General features: G+C 37.9%; 1 protein-coding gene across 1 annotated transcript in view; it reads right to left on the bottom strand.

Moving 5' to 3' along the window:
• The window catches only part of TARBP1 (TAR (HIV-1) RNA binding protein 1), a 90,830-nt gene that overhangs the window by 49,166 nt on the left and 19,936 nt on the right, over positions 1–21,728 (bottom strand). Inside the window, exons 5-11 of the mRNA XM_026649678.1 lie at positions 20,736–20,832; positions 18,420–18,509; positions 12,844–12,982; positions 10,839–10,935; positions 10,418–10,593; positions 6,357–6,409; positions 2,072–2,233 (exon numbers count right to left, since the gene is read on the bottom strand). Of these exons, the coding sequence (XP_026505463.1) occupies positions 2,072–2,233; positions 6,357–6,409; positions 10,418–10,593; positions 10,839–10,935; positions 12,844–12,982; positions 18,420–18,509; positions 20,736–20,832 (814 nt within the window). The remainder of the gene's footprint in view (positions 1–2,071; positions 2,234–6,356; positions 6,410–10,417; positions 10,594–10,838; positions 10,936–12,843; positions 12,983–18,419; positions 18,510–20,735; positions 20,833–21,728) is intronic.

Genomic DNA, 21,728 nt, shown 5'->3' with positions numbered 1-21,728 from the left:
TAAAGCAGTCTAGAAGGCAACAACTGTCACTTCAACTAAAGGGGAATTATTGTGTCTGAGAAGCAGAGCAAGCAGAAGAGACTATGCGATCTATTATAGCATAAAATGCAGCTCACTCCTAATCAAAATATATTAATTTGTGTGTAAAGTTATATAGGAACAAGTGTGCAGGGGTGAGGAAAAGGGACAGAAGATTATATAAAAAATTACTGAGCACTGTCAATGTGTACAGCAATGTACAAAATGCAATAGTATAACAGATTATTTTCTGAATGCCTCCAGCTATCAGAAACACAGAAAATGTTTCTAACCTCTTCCCACCTTCTCTATGAAGAATGGCTGTAAGAATTTGCTGCAATCTTTCAACAACACATAACTAACATAGAGACCCTATTAAAACACTCATTACTCAGGAAAACCCCTTGATTCAAATAAAGTATTGACTTGGGAAGAATTACTGAGTCAGGCCTCAATATACTGTTACAATATGCTACTAATCCACAAATGTCATTTTTGTTTGATAAAATGATAATTATGATAAAATCACAAATAGCTGAAAAAAACTAACTTGTTTTTCCACTTAGACATGCAAAAATGATACTAGTGTGTTTTATCTCTCATTCTGCTCTCAGTGTATGATTTAATTTCTTAACTTCTTTGAGCCTACTGATTTGTTCTGAGAAGGATAGGATCAGGATATTAGAGGGTGTTTATCACTGCCACTATAATTAAGGTTGAAAAACAGTTTCAAACATACAATTCTGTTTTTACACAATTCACCAAAACATTCACTTTGTGTACTAAGGATGACAGTGATTTATGCTAATAAAAAAAATGAGAAAGTGAGCAAAATCTGTCCATCCATTTTTTCACTTTGTGAAGGCTGAAAATGAACACATTTTTTCCCATTTTAAAATTCTATCCTTTTAAAAATATCAGGGCTACCATAAAATAAAAACAGATACAGATTTGGCATGAATATAATCCTCCTCTCTTTTTGAACTAGTATCTTTGCTTGGGTTGCGGGAGAAAAATATTTTGATTTAAGAAAGAGATGAATGCATATTCTATAGAGGATATACCTTAAACCTAGAGACACCAACTTAAAGATTAACTGAGCTGTGAATGCATGCAAAGTACAAGACATTCTGCTGCCACTGTAGTAATCATTAAACTCCCACTAACTTAAAAGGGAGCAAGAAAGACAGACAGACAGACACACACACAGGAAATTAAATCCCCCCAAAATCTTTTTGACAAAGCATTAACGTCAAGTCTGGAAATTCCAAAAGTTAAAATTCCTCTAGCAATATGAATTCAGCCATGTTTCACATCAAACTTTTCTCTTTCTCTTGAAAAATGAAAATATTAACCTATTACTCTACATATAACACATATATAACTGTGGGATATAAAACGTGGGGGAATGAATACTGCAACAGAAAATGTTAGCTTTTGGAATTTCTTGACCTTGCAAATTTAACACTGTATTAATACTAACGTTTCGGAGATGGGGTTTCAATTTAATTCTATTTTCAAAGCTATCTAACATTTTACTGTATTTTAGGCAAAGGCCTTTGAGCACTACACAATCTTATTTGAGAAAAATGTGTTTATTGCCACCAACGCATTGCTTTAGCTATATAGCAGCTGTATACCGTTAAAGAACTACAGCCAGGGCCGGCTCCAGGGTTTTGGCCACCCCAAGCAGCCAAACAAAAACAAAAACAAACAAAAAAAAGCCGCTATTGCAATCGCGATCTGCGGCGGCAATTCGGCGGGAGGTCCTTCGCTCCGAGCAGGAGTGAGGGACCGTCCACCGAATTGCTGCCGAACAGCTGGACGTGCCGCCCCTCTCCGAAGTGGCCGCCCCAAGCACCTGCTTGGTAAGCTGGTGCCTGGAGCTGGCCCGGACTACAGCACTACAGTCCTAACAATGTCCTTTGGGAAACAGAGTGTTTCACTGCAATTTAACACTGCAGATGAATTACACAAATGAGTTTTCTGTAAAGTAATATATTCATTAATATTTGTATCATATAATTATGCCATTTATCCCTTGTAAAATTACCTGTTCATTGCCCGTCTCCTGCAGATTTTGAATAGAGGCATTTATCAGAGAAGAGATGAAATTCCAAATGGAGGGCCCCTTTTTCCAGCCAGCGTTTGAGCATAAATTCACCAGCTCTGACAATAATGCTAAGTATAAATTACAACGATCCAGATCTGAAACCTAAAATGAAGAAGGTAGGTAGAGTCACTAAAAAGGAGAAAAAATAAATTGAAAATGAGACAGCTAGAAAAAGGCAGGAGCAGCAGCAACAACTACAGTTGAACAGCCTTTTCTTCTTGTGGCTCAACACTTTCTTCTCTCCCTTCCTGTCAGGTTCCCCCACTCCACCTCAGGGTTCTCTGAGTAACCAACAACAACTTTGGTACTATGAAAGGAATCTCCAGTCGCCTTTTTTACTAGAAACTTCCTTTCCTCTCCATTTGACCACGGGCTCTGCCCTTCTTCCTGTGGGTCCATATATTGTTTCAAGCAAAATCAGCTGTTTGATAACTGGACCACTGCTTTTTCTTCTTCTGCAGATGTCTCACCACAGAGTCCTAAGAAAATAGCATACTTCTCCCTGGCCCTACTTCGCTTTCCCACTATGTCCCCTCTGTTCTCTGGCTTCTAGCTTCTGCGCTCCCCTTCACTTACTTCTCCTACTCCACACCACATCATATCACCACCACCTTCCTTTTCTCCTCTCTTCACCCATTGTGTACTTTCATGAACTTTACTGCCTTCTCTACTCCCGGAGAGGTAACACCTCCTCTTCTTTAGGAACTATTAGGAAAGGGACAGAAAATAAGACAGAAAATACCATAATGCCACTATATAATCCATGGTGCACCCACACCCTGAACACCGTGTCCAGTTCTAGTAGCCCCATCTCAAAAAGGATATAGTGGAACTGGACAAGGTTCAGAGAAGGGCAACGAAGATGATCAAGGGTATGGAATGGCTTGAGGGGAAAGAGGAGAGATTAAAAAGATTAGGGCTGTCCATCTTAGAAAAGAGACAACGAAGGGGTGATATGATAGAGGTCTATAAAATCATGAATGGTGTGGGAAAAGTGAATAAGGAAGTGTTATTTACCCTTTCCCACAATACCAAAACCAAGGGTCACTCAATGAAATTAATAGGCAACAGGTATAATACAAACAAGAGAAAGTACTTTTTCACATGATGCACAATTAACTGTGGAACTCCTTGCCATGCGATGTTGTGATGAACACAAGTACAACTGGGTTCAAAAAAAGAACTATATAAATTAATGGAGGATAGGTCCATCAATGGCTATGAGCCTAGATGGTCATGGATGCAACCCCAGACTTGGGGTGACCCTAAACCTCTGACTGCCAAAAGCCAGCAGGGGATGGATCGGGGAGGAACACTCCAACTGCTCTGTTCTATACACTGCCCCATAAGCTTTGGTACTGTCAGAGACAGAATACTGGGCTAGATGGACCACCGGTCTGACCCAGTATGGCCATTCTTATGTTCCTTTTCTCACTTTCACAAATCCTCTTCTCATTTCAACCTTAGTCTTTGTCTCAGTCCAAGTCCCTTCTTCATCCCATCCTCTATCATGAACCTCTCTTGTACTCTTTCCATATCAGTTTTATTTCCATACTCCACGCTCCCTCTTTGATTATGTTCCCTCTCAAAACTCCCACTCCACTGCAGAAAAACTCACCCTGATCCATAACCTCTATTTTCCTGCTACCCTCCACCTCTTCACTCTTGCTGAAACACGGCTCTTTTCTGACACCTCAACCTCTGTTGCTACATTCCTCTTACAAGGACCATCTTTTTGCACTCCCCCAAGTGTTAGAAGTGGCTATGAACTTCTCCTCCCTCCCTGTTAGTCACTTCCTGTCCCTTCCTCCTTCCCATACAACTTTCTTCTCTGGAGTCTACACTGGCCAGTTTAGCCTAGATTCACAAAGGGACTTGGGCGTTGTGACATGAGTGTCACTTTTAGATACCTAGAAAATCACAGGGACAAAACTGCGATTCACAAAGCCTGAGTTAAGCACCTTGGCTCCCTATATAACAAATGGGGGAAAATAGGCAACTTAGAATGAGATTTACAAAATCAAACAAATGAGGCAAGGAAGCGTCTAAGTTAGCCAATAGGAGATAGCGATGAGAAGAATGTGTGCTCAGTCCCACTCCTCTCAGAGAGGTAAGTGCTGACACAAGGCTGCAGGGAAGTCCCCATCACTGCTAGCGATTTATAGCTGGGAATCCCTCTCATGGAGTCAGGTGGCATAAGTGCCTAAAGGTGTTTCTTGTGAGAAGGAGCTACACAGGTGCCTAACTCCACACAAAATGGCCGGAGGTGATACCCACCTTATAACTTTTAGCCCACTGATTAGAGTACTAACCTAGGATGAGGGAGACTCAGATTCAATTCCCCCCTTGAACAGAGGGGGAGAAAGCATTCGAACTGGGGCCACCCACCGCTCAGATGAGTGCAGTAACCACTGAGCAATGGGATATTCTCATGTGGGGCTCTCTCAATTTCTCCTGTTGAGGCTCTTCCACAAAGGATAAATACTTAAAGGGTCACTGGGCCAGAGAGAGAAAGAATGAGACTGTAGTCTGGTGCTTAGGGCACCCTCCTGGGAGTTGGGAGACCCAGGGTCCAATGACTCGTTCATTAGTTATCTACACTGGAACAGCTTCAACAGGACAGACTGAGGGAGCCCCATATCAAACTATCCCAGAGCTCAGGGGTTAGAGCACTCTTCTGAGAGGTGTTGGAAACCCCTGTTCAAATCCTTTCTCCTGCTCTGGCACAGAATGGGGAATTGAACCTGGGACTTAGGTCCAGATTCACAATAGCATTTAGTGTCTTTCTCCCTTTACCCTCTGAGTAGCCACTAACTACTGCTAAAATCCTTGCCCGTGATCTCCTCTCTCTTATCTTGTTTACAGTAACCTTGTTTCTGTCTTTCATCTTCTCACTTCTCCCCATTTAGTCTATCCAAATTGCATCTGCTGAAATCACCTTCCCCTTGTCACAGTGCTCATCTCCTTGTACTCATCTTCAAGGCCTTTAAATCTTTGATCTCATTTCCTTCTACATTTCTATTGCCACTCAACTCCCCACACTTCTACCAACCCACTCATCTTTTTGTTTTCTCTCTTTCCTCACCCTCTACCTTTGTACTTTCTGTTATACTGCCTTCTATGCTTTGAACAGCCCTCCTCTGTCTGCCAAGTCCCTCTCTCTTCTCCTGAAAACCCACATCCTTCAGGAATACTACCTTTCTTCTCATCACCATGCCTCATTCTACTCTTTCTCCCATGAACCGTTTATTACTAGTTTCGCCTTGTGTGTGTCTTTTAAGCTCTTTTGTAAAGCTCTCTGTGCAAGTCCAACACATATAACTAGTACTCCTGGGGGAATTCTGCGCCAAAAAATAAAAAAATTGGAGCACAATATTTTAAAATTCTGCATATTTTAGTTGTCAAAATAACACAATATAATCACTCCATTTTCAATAATTTTGGTAATTTATTTAAAAATATCTGTCAACAAGTATGTCAACAATACAGACAACAGCAAAAAAGAATCCCCCAGGAGTAGAGAGTTAAAGGAACCCCTACAACAACCCAGTTCCAGTTGGGGGATGATTGAGGGGGCTGTGTGGGGCTCCCAGAGCCCAGACATCTGCACTCCCATCCCCCCAGAGAGTCCAGCTTTGGGGCACCCCCGCCCTCCGGCCCAGACACTCACACCCGCTTCCCCCCAAAGCCAAGCCACGGAGCACCCCCTGGCCTAGACAGCAGCCCTCCCCATCTCCCGCACAGAGCCCAGCTGCACAGGGCACCACTCCAGCCTAGACACCAGCCCCCCCCCCCCCACACACACACACACAGAGCCCAGCCACCCAGAGCCCAGCCGCAGGGCATCCCCCAGAAAACAGCCCCTCCTTTTCCCCCTCTGCTATACGATTTCTTTAAACCAGAGCAGTGACAATTAATGTAGTGAACTGTTCCCACTGTGTCAAATTTCAAGTCAGTTTACTGGCTAAGGTAAACCGAATCTCTGCTGAATTCCCTTTACTGGAAGAAACTTCAGATATCTGTCTCAGCAGGCTTTTATCAAAAACCATAACAAGAGTTTAAAGTATTTCTATGCAAAATGATTTTCTGGGTGTTGAAATATTTCATTTGGAAACATGTAAAAATATTGCCAATTCTGTGCATAACAGATTAACAATCAGAACTGCACTGAAAAAACAAAAAAATCAGACACAGAGCCTTTCAGGTATCTACAGTAAATACTTACAGTATTCAATTCACTTGTAGTGAGTCTTCTGAGGACAAATTCCAGTATACTTTCTGCAGCAGTCATAACAGAATTAGAGAGAAAACTTAACACCACATCTATACAGAAAACAAAACAAATGCACTATTAAAACAATGTACTTTTTTGTGTTAGAGATACATGATATACAAAGTGAACTAAATCAGGTTACCATACAATATCAAGCTATACAGGAATAAGCATTTACAATTCTCTTAAGCTTCTGATCATTCGGTATAAATGACTGCTCTTCATTTTATTGTATACTATATTATTTCAGTCTGTTCTACTTCTCTTTTTGAGGGGATCTGCATCTGATTGGTTAGACGGCTATAAAATGGTGCACAGAATATCAGGGTTTTCAAGAAATGTTTATGATTGTATTTTTAGGTTTAGGCATTCTATCTTAAAGGACACACGCAAAGCTCTGCTGCTTAAAAATTTATAAAAACTTGATGTTAAGAATCCCTCAAATCTTCTCAAGTGTTAATAAATCTGGAGGGCATTCAGAGTTCCAGATCAAATCTCATAAACTGGTAGGTCCAATTTAATGGCCAGGTAAACCTGTAGTTCATTGGTTTGCTTTCTATGTTTATCAGAAATCAATTTGATTGAATAAACGCCAGAGAGATCTCAAAGTCAATGAGATTATTCAAGCGCTTAAAGTTAAAGCACATACTCAAATGCTTTGCTGGATCAGGGCCTAAATTAATTAGAACGACTCTCAAACTTTATTATAGTACATTATATTATATATATGGGGGAGGGACAGCTCAGTGGTTTGAGCATTGGCGTGCTAAACCAAGGGTTGTGAGCTCAATCCTTGAGGGGGCCATTTAGAGATCTGGGGCAAAAATCTGTCTGGGGATTGGCCCTGCTTTGAGCAGGGGGTTGGACTAGATGACCTTCTGAGGTCCCTTCCAACCCTGATATTCTATGATTCTATGATTATGGTATTCTAATGCCCAAATTATGTGTGCGTGGTTGTTTGACCTTTACTACAAAAGTTTCTCGGTCTTCAATCAACAATTTAAGTTAAGGCTGCAAAACAGGTTCCATTCAAACTCAATTTTCACAGTTTCATAACTTAAAACTGGAGCAAAATCCCTTCAACTGCTTTTACAGTTGAGTGAAAGAGAAAAAAAATACACCTTTCCTGATTTAAACCAAAACTACTATGATCATATACATCACTGAGGAGTAGTATGCTTGTATGGGAAAATTATATTATATATATTATATATAAAATATATTTGTTTACACATTTATGGTTGGATGCAAATTGCAGAATGAGCATGCACATCAAAAAAGATCACCATGGGCAAGACTGTCACTTGCCCAACACACCCACGCAGGAAAATAAGGGGTTGGGCTACCTGGAACACCAGTGTATGCAATGGGGACAAGAACAGGCACCACTGACATGAGCCTTCCTTTACCTCCGCAAAGGTAACCAGGGAATGGATAGAGAGGGGATGGGAATGAACACAGCCACTGGCTCTGTTCCCACAATAGCACAGCTGAACTGGCACAGAGGGAGAAGAATTTGCTACTACAATAGCCAGTAGCAGCTACTTTCTCTCTTAGAACAAAAACAAAAGAAGCTGAGAAAGGAACTCTTTACCCTCAGAATCAGAACTCTTTCCTTGCTGCACCACATTCTGGGATAGATGTAAGGTCGCAATCTGGCCCAATGTCTCTCAATAGACACATAAAGATAGATCTATTTCATTTTTACGCACAGCTAGTTAAAGTGGGGTTCTAGTAAGAAAAGCAACTATGTGAAAATGACATGTTCTAACTATCGATCTGCTCCTTGTTTCTATCTAGTGTTGTATCTGCTCTTTTTAATGATTAAAATAAGGATATTTAAACTACTTTGTACTTTCATAGCATTGCATAGCCACATGTTGCAGTGTGAAGTGGGTTATATTCCTTCTTGTGAGTGATCAAAGTGTAGTGAAATTTGTAAAGATGGAAGATAAAGAGCTTGACTGTTTTCAAATGTTCATAACATTATTAAATTCCCAACCCATTTTTGCCCAAACTTTGTCATGAGCTTATTCCTCAGTGAGGACATTTAGAATGCTCAGTTTCCAAATTCAGCCACTAATGTAATGTACCTGGGGGAGAGTTTTTTGTTTTTTTCTTAAACACATCTGCATACAGTAACAGCTAAAAGAGCATTCCTTGAAACTTTCTAAAGTAATTCATCTTTAGGTAGAGACCAAGCATGGAAGATTTCAGCCTAAAAAGTTATTTTCAGAAAGTTATAAGTAAATGAGAGCACAAGATTATAATGGAAAATAGCATTTGTTACTTAGGGAACGCTATGATAAAACATGTACAAAACATAGTGCCACACAATACATTTGCATGGCACTTAATCATAGAAAATGACATAGGTATGTTACTCTGTAGGGGCTGTAGTGGGTAAATGTGGCAAAATGTACTTCACCACCTATATACCTCAATCTATATTTCAAGGGAAACCACAGTGGCACTGAAAGTCAGACGGATAATACATCAATACGGCGACGGCACTGAAAGCCTCTGCATGCCCTTTTTGCACCAACATATGGGGAGTTAACAGATCACAGGGAGGATAACAAAGCATTAAAGTGGAGTCTATCTGATTGGACCTGCTATGAAATAAACATCTATGAAGCACAGGTTGAGCTCCCAGGGAGATTCTCAAAGAATACCTTTGAGGATTTCCTCAAGGTTTTCTGTGTCACCTTAGAATTACAACAAAGAGCAAGCTCAGAGGAAAGCCTAGTACCCTTCCTGGAGACTTGCTCTGATATTTAATTTTTGAAAACAAAAGTTTAATTAAATGGAAAACTGCCAAATGCCAGAAACAATATGGACATATTCCAAAACTATATTGTGCTTATTATCAATGTTCTCTATTTATTAACATGGCTGAAAATGGCTCAGCTGACTGCTTTTATAGGAGTGCACATCTCTAGTTTGTTCACAAGATTAAACATTATAATTTAGTTCCTACATCAAATTATTACTGTTATTACACCATAATTCCCCCTTGCATGCTGTTTGGTTCATGCTTTATCTGTAATAACAATTCTGCAAATGGAACTTAGGAATTCTTTTGATAAACCACAACCCAGAACAGAATCCAGCTAACTCTCCCATAGTTCTGTTGGCCCTCAAAGGTTATCAATAATAATAATTAGTAAAAAGTCATTTTTCAACACGAATGTCTGCAGACTCAATAAACGCAGATCTGTTGAGTAAGAAAATGCCAATAATACAGTCACCTTTCTGACCACAACCACATTTTGAAAGGAACATCAAGTACATTTTTGTACTTTTTTTAAACAAAGCATTCACCACTGTTAGTAACATCACTGTACAAGTTTGAAATCAGAACATGTTCGTATCAGTTTTCCATACACTGTGTCCCCCTCCCTTTTTTTTAAATGGTAAACATGCCAAGACAACTTGTACATTTACTGTATTTCCCTGTTCAGTTCATAGCTCTGGCAATTAAGTTTATTACTTGGCTTTACTCTGCAGCAGAGAAGCATGAAAACACAGCAGGTCATACCTAAAAAGTGGCTTTTCTTTTCTTACATGTCTTGATACCAAAGCATTTAAAAGGAGAAAAAAAGTTTGGAGTTCAATCCTGTAAGATGAAAGCAGCCTCCTGGGAGATTCCTCGGGCTGCTAGGAACTCTGCAGGCTCAATTCCCAAAGAATGGGCTCATAGTTATTTATAATATGTGCATGTTATCCAGGTTCTAAATACTTGTGGGTCCAATCCTGAAGGATGCCAAGTGCTTTCTTGGAAGCATTCTACATCCTCAACTCACAAGCAGTGGTGGGATACCCCAGAAGGGCTTCTGCAGGATTGAGCCCAGTTTCTGATTTGGAAGGCATGCCCCTGATTATAAACTTTTTTATGTACATTACTTATGAACTGACATTACTTGACAATATCCCTTTACCGTAGTAAATATCCACAAGTTTAGTTTGATTATAAATTATATAGGATGCAATATACTAAAGAGATCACTAACCATCTAGTGGACTGGACTGTTTTAACAAACAGGTCTGTAATAGCTTCAAGAGTAGCTGTAGACTTTTATCGGTTTTCAGTGTTGGTATGTAAGCATTAGTGCCAAGTTTCAACAAGACATCCAGAAGAGGGTGCAAGAAAGACTTTAGTTCAACCCGTTCAGTGTTGCTTTTTTTGCTGCACAAAACAAAAATTAAAAACAAATATTCTGTGAACTTTTCTTAAGTGTCTAAGTCACTTGAAAATCTAGGACTTAGGCTCCAAAGTCATTTAGGCACTTTTGAAAATTTTACAAGACAAGTTCTAAGGCAATTGACTACGGGATGATCCAAAGCCCACTGAAGTCAACTGGAGTCTTTCTACTGGCTTCAGTGGGCTTTGGAACAGGCCCAAAAGAAAAATGTGATGAGATTCCTACTTGCCTTTGTTTATTCTTCATCTCCTCCACATCTGCAGCCAGCAGAATCATTGTAGCAACAAGCTTAGCTTCAAACCAGTCAGGCATAAAGCAGTTTTCTCCTGATTAAAGAAAATTTAAATTTTCCATGATATTTTTAAAAAAAATCTCAGAATAGTAATTTTAACTGCTAATGTAGGTTTCCAATCCTATTAACAGCAGGCAGTGATAGATAAATGATTCATTAATTCAATGTACAAAATATCAGCATAAATATTAATAATGAACACTTTGCATTCTTGTATATACATTTAAATTAAATCAGGTTGATTTTCATCCTCTACCTACTACATAAGAAGGCATCTACCAGCCTTTTGGTTAAAATACATTTTAGGCTACATGTTAGGTTCTTTATCAGTAAATCCTGATAAACTTTTTTTAAAAGTACTTTTTAAAGGGAGGCTGGGATTCTCAAAGGAGCTTAAGGGAGTCAGGTCAATCCCCCTGAAATTCAACCTACTTAGACTCCTTTGAAAATCCCAGCCTGTGTTTCTACCAGCCAGAAGTTTCATACAGAACGAAACCCACTGTCAAAAGAGAAAAAAGCATGAAGTTAAACTGAAGTTTTCCTCCCAATTGATCACTTATATGGACAAAACATTTACACCAATTATTTGCTATAAAAAACAGTCTAAGAGCTGTCATTTTAGAAAGAATTTTGGACTTTTAGCCCTGAGAATTCAGAAAGCGAGACATGCTTTGGTTTTCCAACGCACAAGTAGTTCCATACCTGAAGGCATAATTTGCTCATCAAGCTGCTTATAAACTGAGCTGCAATTCAAGTAAAATAACAGGAACCTATTCTATAAAAGCTGTTTTTTCAGTTAGCTGACCTGTAACTCCAAAGTAATGGCCTGAACACACATTTCAGGAGGCAGGGAAGTTCTGCCAAACTAATTTTTAGGGAAGAGTAAACCTTCAGAATTTCCAAATGAATTTGGCAACAATTTTAGCCTAATTAATGATAAATGAAAGAAAGAGCTTGCAACATCTCTGATCATAAGAAAAACAGTTTTTGGAAAACTAATTTTCTATTGATACCACAACTTTTCTGATGATATTCACCAAAATCAAACCGTGATCCCATTTTTTGGTATCCTCTAAAGGGATAACTAAAAAATGACTGACTATTGAAATGTCACACTCTGTATTATAAACTTCTTCAAGCACCGTGTGCTTTGTTAAATTTGTAATACTACTACTGTGATAAGTGCTATATAAAAATCAAAGCTCCATAAATAGATGTTTGAAAGAAAATTCTTAAAAACAATTATGAATATTTGAAATGTTGCTGTGAGGCACAAGTAGAAAATTCTGTTCAGAATTTAGCTTTGTGCTCATGATTTGCATGCATTTATTAAACTGCATACTTCTTGTGTTATAAGAATTTACAAATTCATCTGCTGAACAATGTGAAGACTAATCTCAAAAACCCTAATTGCTTGCAAGCATGTGCAGAAAGCTGTTTAGCTCCAAACTAAAAGTACGACACAACACATTTGTATCTCCACAAATATGTAAGTCCAGAGTATGTAATTTATAAATTCTGTTAGTGCATGCTATGGATTTTGTAAACTGTGCAACCTCAATAAATCCATATTTTTTTCCTTTCCTAAATGGAGACTGGGAAAAAAATAAAGAAGGAAATTAAATGCACAAAACTACTAGTGCTAATGCAACACTGAAGTTGCAAATCAAGCACTCAATTCAGCTAATTCCAAAAGTTTAAATTTTTTCTGCAATATTGTATTTTCTATTCCTGTTTCCTTTCTTAAATGCAAATACTTTTTTATTAAGCATTAACAAAACAATACCATGAACTAGATAGGATTGTGCAATGTAACAAGGTTAACATTGTATAAAAATCTTTAATTTTACAAATTTGACTTTAAGACATTAAGCTTGTAATATCACTAACTCTGGTTTTTGCATTTAGGAGCTATTAATTCATAAAGATTAACTGAACTTACTTTTGGATGCAGGTGCCTTAAGGTAATCTTCCACGAGAGTATGTACATATACACTTAATGAAGATCTTTCTTGATGCTCAGCATGGCGGTTTATGGACTTTCTGAAGCATCTGTCATGAGTATACAGCCAATCGCAAAGCTAAATGAAATAAACGTTACTATTTAAACACTTCTGCCAACTTAGGTTATATAGAAGAAAACAAGTAATCTGACACAACCCAATACACTTAAATTCTCTAGAAGTGTGTGTGTTGGTGTATGTATTAATACACTTTTGATACATATGTAGAAAAAGGAAGAAACCTGCAGTATTTAAAAAAAAACAAACCTGTGCTTGTTTAAGCTTTTGATACTCATAACAAGAGTAGAACAGATGCTGAGCATAGTCATTACTTCATTAACCTGCTGTGCCATCGCATGCAGCTATATCTACTTATTCAGCCAGAATGTTCTGAAGTCCAAAGATTACTTCTTCCATGTTTTTTCATTTAAATTTCTAATTCTGTGGCTGAATGTACCCCTTAAAGGTTGTGATATACGTGTATTTTGAGAGTTAAAATTCACAATGGAAAGCAAAAAATTAATCTTACATGCAAATTTGTCTTCTTTGGGAATGGAGTTCTGTTATTCTTGTAAATGCTGGGTTTTGCCACACACACGAAAATCAGAGGCAATTCTCATGCAATTTTTTGGCACCCAAATACTGGCCCTTTAAGAGGCTCCCAGATACCCACTGCCTCAGAAAATACTTCCAAAACTATGAAAAAGGAAAGACACATACAGCAGATAATCATTCTGAAGAGAAGGCAAATTTAAAGATAAGACAAAACAGTTTATTACTCCAGCAAACAAATACTATATCCACTAAGCAGGGTGGATAAAAATCAATGATTTAAAAAATATATATAAAAAAAAATCGGATTTTTTTTATTTAAAATCGGATTTTTTTGATAAAATGCTTTTTGAGAAAAAAACCTATTAAGATACATTATAGCTCAAAGATATCTCATTATGGAATAGGGATTATAAATTCTAATTCTATAGTATGAGTACATTCATGTAATGTTTAAGAAAAGTTTTGAAAGAGTTCCGATAGTTCATGGATTAGGGACCCAATCTTATGGAGTTCCAGGGGCTTCTGTATAAATTATTTAGGTTAATCTTTCTATTTACCCAATGGGACTCAGTGCTCAGTCTAGAAGATACCATCAGAGATGCTTAGTTTTGCAGTTCTCAAACTGTGGATGTGTGCCTCCGGAGATAACATGCTTGTTAACAGCAAAAATGTTTTAAAATAAATAAATAATATATAGAGGTGAGAAATAATAGACCGCAACTCTATTGTCCCTCTGCAAATTTGTGTACACAGTCAATCCCTTACCTCTCTCTAAAAGTGCAAAGTTTCAAAAAGTTTAATGAATAGACGATTGTTGGGGACGGAACAGATCTGGACAAGGAGAAGAAGTCTGGAGATAAATGTGAGTAGGGAGGGACAGGCAGTAGAAACAAAAGTGAAACTGTTTGAGCAGTATATTCCAGAAGTCTGGAGGTCTTTCTGGAGTGTAGCCTTCATTGATTTGAGATCTGCCATACCATTCTCTCACTATAATGGCAGCAGGCCGTAAAAGAGGCCCAGTTTGGGAATATTTTAATGAAGTTCCTCTACCTGTGGGTAAGACAGGCATGCATGCAAAATGCAAACAGTGCAACAAAGAAATGCAAGGCCTGGTTGCCCAAATGAAACAATATCATGAGAAGTGTTCCTTCTCAGGAGGAAGCTGCACTGAAGATGATGAAAGGAATATGTCTGAACATGCAGGATCTTCAGGTTGGTAAACCTTTTAATTTCATACTTCTTTCTTAAGGACTGCCTGTCTTCCTTCTGGACTATTCTTGAATTCTCATGTTTGAGCAAAAAAATGTAGTTGTTACTCTATGGTACTAGCATTTTAAATGCAGTTGTGATAAAAAATAAATAGCTGTTAATAGGCAGATCTTCCTTTTCCAATTTCACCTTTAAAGTAGTACGGAGTGTCAGTGAATGCAATGAGTAATACTAAATGAGCAGTATGGTAATAATAATTAAATAACTGCATTGACTTATTTTGTTTAGGAGAATCCATCCTCAACATACAGGATTCTGAAGACTATCCACCTTCAACATCACCATCATTTTCTATAGTTTCAGAGTTATCTGCCAATTATAGTGTTTCAGTCTCATCATGTATGTCACATAGCCACAGTATATCACCTGTAGCAAAAAGAAAAAAATATCTCCATCATCCAGAAACAACCACAGATAAGTTTGTGATAACCATCAGTTTACAAAAAGAGGTAATTGATGAAAAAATTGCCCGGTTTGTTTATGCAACAAACTCCCCTTTCCGTATGATTGAGAACCCACACGTCATTAACATGGTTCGGTCATTAAGACCAGGATACAGTCCACGCAACAGAGCAGATGTCGCAAGAAAATTGCTGGATAAAGTGTATGAAAGAGAAATTGAATAGTGTGCAAAAGGTCTAGAGAGTGAAATTGTTAACCTGAGTCTTGATGGGTGGAGCAATGTCCACAATGATCCTGTTGTATGTGCTTGTGTGACAACAGAAGAAGGGAATGTCTTCCTTACAGAAACAATCGATACATCAGGAAATGCACGCACAGCAGAATACTTACAACAAGTAGCAGTAAATGCTATAACAAACTGTGAAAAAAAATGTAAATGTCTATTACGCAGCTTGGTCACAGACAATGCTGCAAATGTATCCAAGATGAGAAGAAATTATTTAGAAGAGAGTCCCAAGCTAATAACATATGGTTGCAGTGCTCATCTGCTGCACCTCCTAGCCAAAGACTTCAGTGTTCCAGAAATAAAGGCTAATGTTGTTGAAATTGCAAAATACTTACGTAACAGCCACTTTGCAGCAGCTGCTCTGAAAAATGTGGGAGGAACCAAGCTAATTCTCCCACCAGACGTGTGATGGAACTCAGTAGTGGACTGTTTTGAGCACTATATCAAGAACTGGCCTAATCTGATGAGAGTTTGTGAACAAAAGCGTGAAAAAATAGATGGCACTGTCACAGCCAAAGTTCTCAACATTGGGCTTAAGAGAAATGTTGAACACATGCTGAGTACCCTGAAGCCTATTTCTGTAGCCTTGAACAAAATGCAGGGAAATAACTGTATGATTGCTGACGCTGTTGAAATGTGGAAGGAACAGAGTGAGATCTTAAAAAGAGAAATATGCAGTGACAGAGTTAAATTACAAGTATTAAAAAATGAATGGGACAAGCACTATCTCCAGCTCATTTTCTTACAAATATTCTCAATACTCGGTACCAGGGTCAAACCTTAACTGCTGAAGAGAAGGAGTTGGCTATGACATGGACATCCGGCAATCATCCCTCCATAATGCCAACTACAATAAACTTCAGAGCTAAGGGTGAACCATTCAAGAAATACATGTTTGCTGATGTTTTAAAGAAAGTCACGCCAGTGAACTGGTGGAAGTCACTTAAGCCCTTGATTCAGAGACTGTTGAAGTGATAATCTCACTTTTAACAGCAGTAGCTTCTTCTGCCAGTGTAGAAAGTAAATTTTCTTCCTTTGGACTAATTCATTCCAAATTGAGAAATCATTTGGGACCTGAAACAGCAGGAAAGCTTGTTTTTCTTTTCCAGATTATGAACAAACAGGAAAATGAATGTGAAGACAACCTGAGTTAGCTGCAGAAGCCAATATTTTAAGTTCTCATGTTGACCTGGCTGACACAATCTATTTAATTTTTTTTTTTTAATATTTCATGTAACTATTTTAGTTAAAAATGATTTTAACAAAAACAAAGCTGATTTTAAAAAACGTTAATGTTTAACTAAATTTAAAAATTCATATGCTTGTTTTGTTAAAATATTATATGTTTGCTGTTGAAGAAAAAAATCCAGAATACATAACATTGTTGTTTTAGTTAAATAAAACAATGTAAATGTCTGTCTGGTGATGTTCTCCTCCTACCGTGTTTCCCCGAAAATAAGACAGTGTCTTATATTAATTTTTGCTCCCAAAGATGCACTAGGTCTTATTTTCAGGGGAGGTCTTATTTTTCCTGGAGCTTCGGGGCCTTATATTCCGGGGTGGCCTTATTATCGGGGAGGTCTTATTTTCGGGGGATGTCTTATATTACAGCGAGAGGCAAAACTGGAAATAGGTCTTATTTTTGGGGGATGTCTTATTTTCGGGGAAACAGGGTAATACTGCCTGGCAAGAAAATCCTCCAAATATTAATGATTAACCTGTTGAACTGGAGATATTTATGAAGTCATTGGGAGGTGAACTATCTGCTTCAATTACCTTTGGTAAATGAAATAACCAAACAATCATTCATTTTCTGATATAGCTGTAAAACTCATCTGAAAAGTTTTCAAAATAAATCACTTTAAAAATGTATAGTGTGTACCTTCTAAAAACAAAACCTACATCTATCTCTGAGTTGTGAAGAATATGTATTAAGGTTATAACAACCAACAAGAATGCACTTCTATGTAGAAATCCATGATTAAATCGAGTCTTCCTGACTAGTGATTTAAATCATTATTTAAATCAAATCCACCCTGGCGCTAACTTTGTAATTTCTGAAAAACAGCAAGTAGTAGGGGGAAAAGTGGGGGAGGAAAGTACCTACAATGAAGAAAAGAAAAAACATGTAATACAGGAATAACTGCTTGAAGGGCAGCTTCAGCCAAGGATATTACATCCATCTTGTATCATTAATAAAAGCAGAGGGAGATGCCCAACTCGTGGCTCTGAATATCTCATAAGAAGTCCTGCTTCACTTTCTCTCCATGAAGTTACCACTGATCTAATGCAGTGAGCATAGATCTCTGATGGAAAAGATTACAGACACCAGTACAGGCTCCCCAAACTGTTGCCTTAACTCCCAAGGGAATGGCAAGGGAGAAAGCAGGCTGGCACTGTGGATGCCTGGAAGTCTTTTGTAGAACAAGCATTTGGGCACCAAAAGTGTGCATGAAAGAACTGATTCTGATTTGCACTAGGATAGGGCTAAACACAAAAGTTACAGATTAGCTCATGTTCTCTCTCTGGAGAATGCTGTGGCAAAGCAGGGCATACAAGTCCGGTACGAGCTCAGCTCCAGCTCTTATGCTGCTTTGAAGTGCAACAGAAGCTCTGCCCTCAGGAGAAAGCTGCTCTTGTGCAGAATTCAGGTGCTCTGCAGGGGAAAAGAAAAAAACAACCTTCCCCTTCTTCCTTACCGTCTCACACAATGGAGGTACATATTAACATCTTCTGACTAATTACCTGCTGGATAGCAGGTTGAGGGTTAAAATTAATCCCCTCTTTAGTGTTACATGTTACAAGGTACAGATACAAAGCACAAATCAATTAGCACTCAGTGCCAGAAGCGCCAGATGTGCCAGTGCAAAAGGGACTGAAAATTAGTTCACATGCATATATTAGAGAATTAAAACATTAGCTATAACTAATACCAATAGATCAGAACAGTCTATTACAGAACATTTTGATTAACACAAAACCAGCAGCAGTTTCAATTCTCACCTCCATCCATAGTATAGTCCCTCTGCTTAAGGACTCCTCTGGTCTGAGAGACATGAGAAAACTTGAAATCTCTGGAAGTGACACTTTCTCCTAAAGACATCATTTAAGGTTCATTAGTCCCCAACAAACACACACACGTAATATTTTAGTGTGAAACTGAGACGAGTTTGCTTTCATCTGGCAAATGTTTCAATAAGAAAATCATCTTTTCCCTCCCACCCCCAATTTATTACCACAGGGATATAAACTTTCCAGAAATATTCATTTTTGCCTTTTTTCAGGACACACACACAGTTCATTTTCCTACAGTCTGATGTACCCATATAGAGATGTATGCTGAAGGCGAATGAATGGCTTGAAGCGAGGTATTCACTGATGGCTTTTTTTTTTTTTTAAGTGAGGGGCAGGGTGTGTAAATGGACAACCTTAGTTATATTAATTTTAGATATGTAGAAGCCCCTGACTAATTCTTCTGTTTCTGCCTTTTCACAGGAAGCCCTGCTCAGGTCAGCTCATGGTCAGCCACAGCAAAATCTGAGACAGCAAAGAGAAAAGGTAAGCAGCTGTATTAGCAGACAAAAGAAAATGGGGTGGAGAATACAAAAGAGAACCTTTCATGTGGCTATCAGGCATAAGCAAGAGTACTGTGCACTCCCCTTTCATTCAGTCACAGACACCTCCATTCTCACTGATGATCATATGACATCCTTATGGCAACTACAGCAATTGCTTATGTGGAAATACATTAGGAAAGAAAGTAATTTTAGATTATTCTAAAAGAGATTTAGCAGATAAAAAAAAAAAAAAGAGCCAGCAACTATATGATAGTAAGTTCTCCAAATACCACTGGTTGGGAATTGCTACTTTGCAGGAAATTATTATTAACCTACCACCGTAGCTGTTAGGTGATAAGCAAACAACAATGCATTAGTATTATTGATTAGTAGTAGTCTTCACCATGTGCTATGCATTGTCCTAGCAAGAAGACATCCCCTACTCCAAAGAGTTTATAATCTAAGAAAGCAAGACACACGTGAATGGAGGGAAAGAGGGATACAATCAAAAGTATGTATTTATATCATGTAGGTTTAATATACATCAGGGTCTTTTTTTTTTAATTAAAACATATAAATTGAACTCAATTACACCATCAGCCTATCCGCTGTTAGATAGCCAATGTCTTGTAGGCTTCACAAAAGAAATGAGGCCTGAGGAGAGGGCTTTGTTCAAGGAGAACACACACACATTGCTGGTATAAATGAAAAAGGCAGAGATACATTTATCAGAGGGTGAACAACAGGCAGTCAGGACTAGCATCGCTTGATGGAAGAGGCAGGAAGATAATGCTATCAGAGACAAGTGTAGATAAGGAACAGGAGCAGAGTCTTGAAGGTGAAGAGAAGCCATTTCTACTTACATTTGGATTTCTTTTAAGTGTAACATTAACTCTGGATTTCCTGGGTTTCTATTGCCTTTTTTTTATTTATTTATTTTTTTGCAACAATTACAACATAGCTGTAATACTTTACCCTTAAATTACTGATATGTATTCAGCCTTAACTGCAGTTAAATATAGTTTTTATCCAGGAATTCTACTGAATTACATCAATCAAGATAAAAGCATGATCCTTGTTTGAGGTCAAGTTTGAAGTTTAAGAAGAAAGTTTTCTGAGCTATCCAAAGCATCAAAATCATTTGAAAATTTTTGAACCACATTTTATAGCTTAAAAGTGCCAAGACAAACTCTTGTGATGTTATAGGGGAGAAAGAGGGGAAGGATTTCCTTCTGATTCAACACTGAGCATGAAAAATTTCAGTCCCATAAAATCATTTGAGAATTAGACAACTTATATTCAAGATTCTAAAATGAAAGTGATATTTTAACCTAACTATAAAGTCATCATGCTAACATTATAAATATCATTTTAAAATCTTTTATGTCATTTTGAAAGTCTCTTTAATATTAAATTTTAATTGTTAAATAAGTGTTTATATGGCACCTAGCACAACAGGATGGTGGGTCCATGACTAGGGATTCTAGGCATTGCAGTAATACAAATATTATCATCAATAAAGTACTGCAAATGAAATGCTGAATAAAAAGGATCCAGTTGTTTCATATGAAAAATAAAGTTAAAAGAATTATTAGTATTAGCATGCAGACCTACATCACTCAAGCACATTTTTAAAATGGACATTGCCAAAACTACAAATTCAGTAAAATCAGCTGCTCAAGTTCTATTTGGCAGCACTTACATATTGCATTATCATCTCTGAAAAATAAAACATTACACTAGAAAAAAAAGAAGAACTTACCACATCTGTCAAATGCATAGCTGTTTGGAGGAGAAAACACTGAGCAGCTCCCCGCAATAAAATTTGATGTGTGATCATAGTGCACTGCAGGACATCTCTGCAAATGGATAAATATGCACCTTAAATTATAAACAGATTAAGTAGCTCTTAAAATACATATTTACCAACTATATTTTAACTGTAGTGATCAATATATTAAGAATGCAGGAGCACTCAGAATGTGCGTTGCACTTTCTAAATATACAAGATGATATAATTCCTCCTCTGAAGAGCATACAATCGAAAACAAGTGGGGTTATGATTCTAAATAAACACAAAAAACTTTTGTTCAGTGACAATTAAGGTTGCATAAGGACAAAACCCACCAACTCAAAATCTGAAAAGCCTGGAAATGAAAAGGTAAGGGCCTCTATTCCATGTCACATTCACATTGCCTACAACACTGTTGGTAAAACACTCCAACAATTCAGAAGGCTTTCATTCACTTACATCTCTAACAGATATCGAAAAGTAGTATGTACTCAGAGTTCATTAAATTCTCACTCTATCACAAAACCTTAACAGTGATCTCAGATGCTCCTGTATCACCAGATTGGCACATCTGCCTGTCATACATTCCATGCATTTGGGAAATTACTCCCTTAACATTGCTGAGGTCATCGATAAGATTTCGTGCTAGAATTCAAAGTTGATTATGTTGGGATGAGCATTGCTTTTCAGTATCTGTTGGAGACGAAAGCAAAAGCCTTACAGACTGATGGAGTGTATTATTAAGTGTTATAGGCAATGTGAATGCCAGATACTTTTCTCTTAGTTTTTCATTTTCATGTGTTTCAGATTTTGAGTTGGTTGAGTGTGTCCTGACACAACTCTAACCATCACTAAACTACATTTTTTGTGTTTGTTTCCTAGTTCTTTTTATACAAGGTTGGTGTACCTCAGTGGGTAGGTTCCAGGATCAAGCAAGGAAGAGGAGCTGACAAATGACTGAAA

Source organism: Terrapene carolina, unplaced genomic scaffold (assembly GCF_002925995.2).
Source record: "Terrapene carolina triunguis isolate 2854851 unplaced genomic scaffold, T_m_triunguis-2.0 Scaffold85, whole genome shotgun sequence".
Lineage (NCBI taxonomy): Eukaryota > Metazoa > Chordata > Testudines > Emydidae > Terrapene > Terrapene triunguis.
This window is presented reverse-complemented; position numbering and strand designations above follow the sequence as displayed.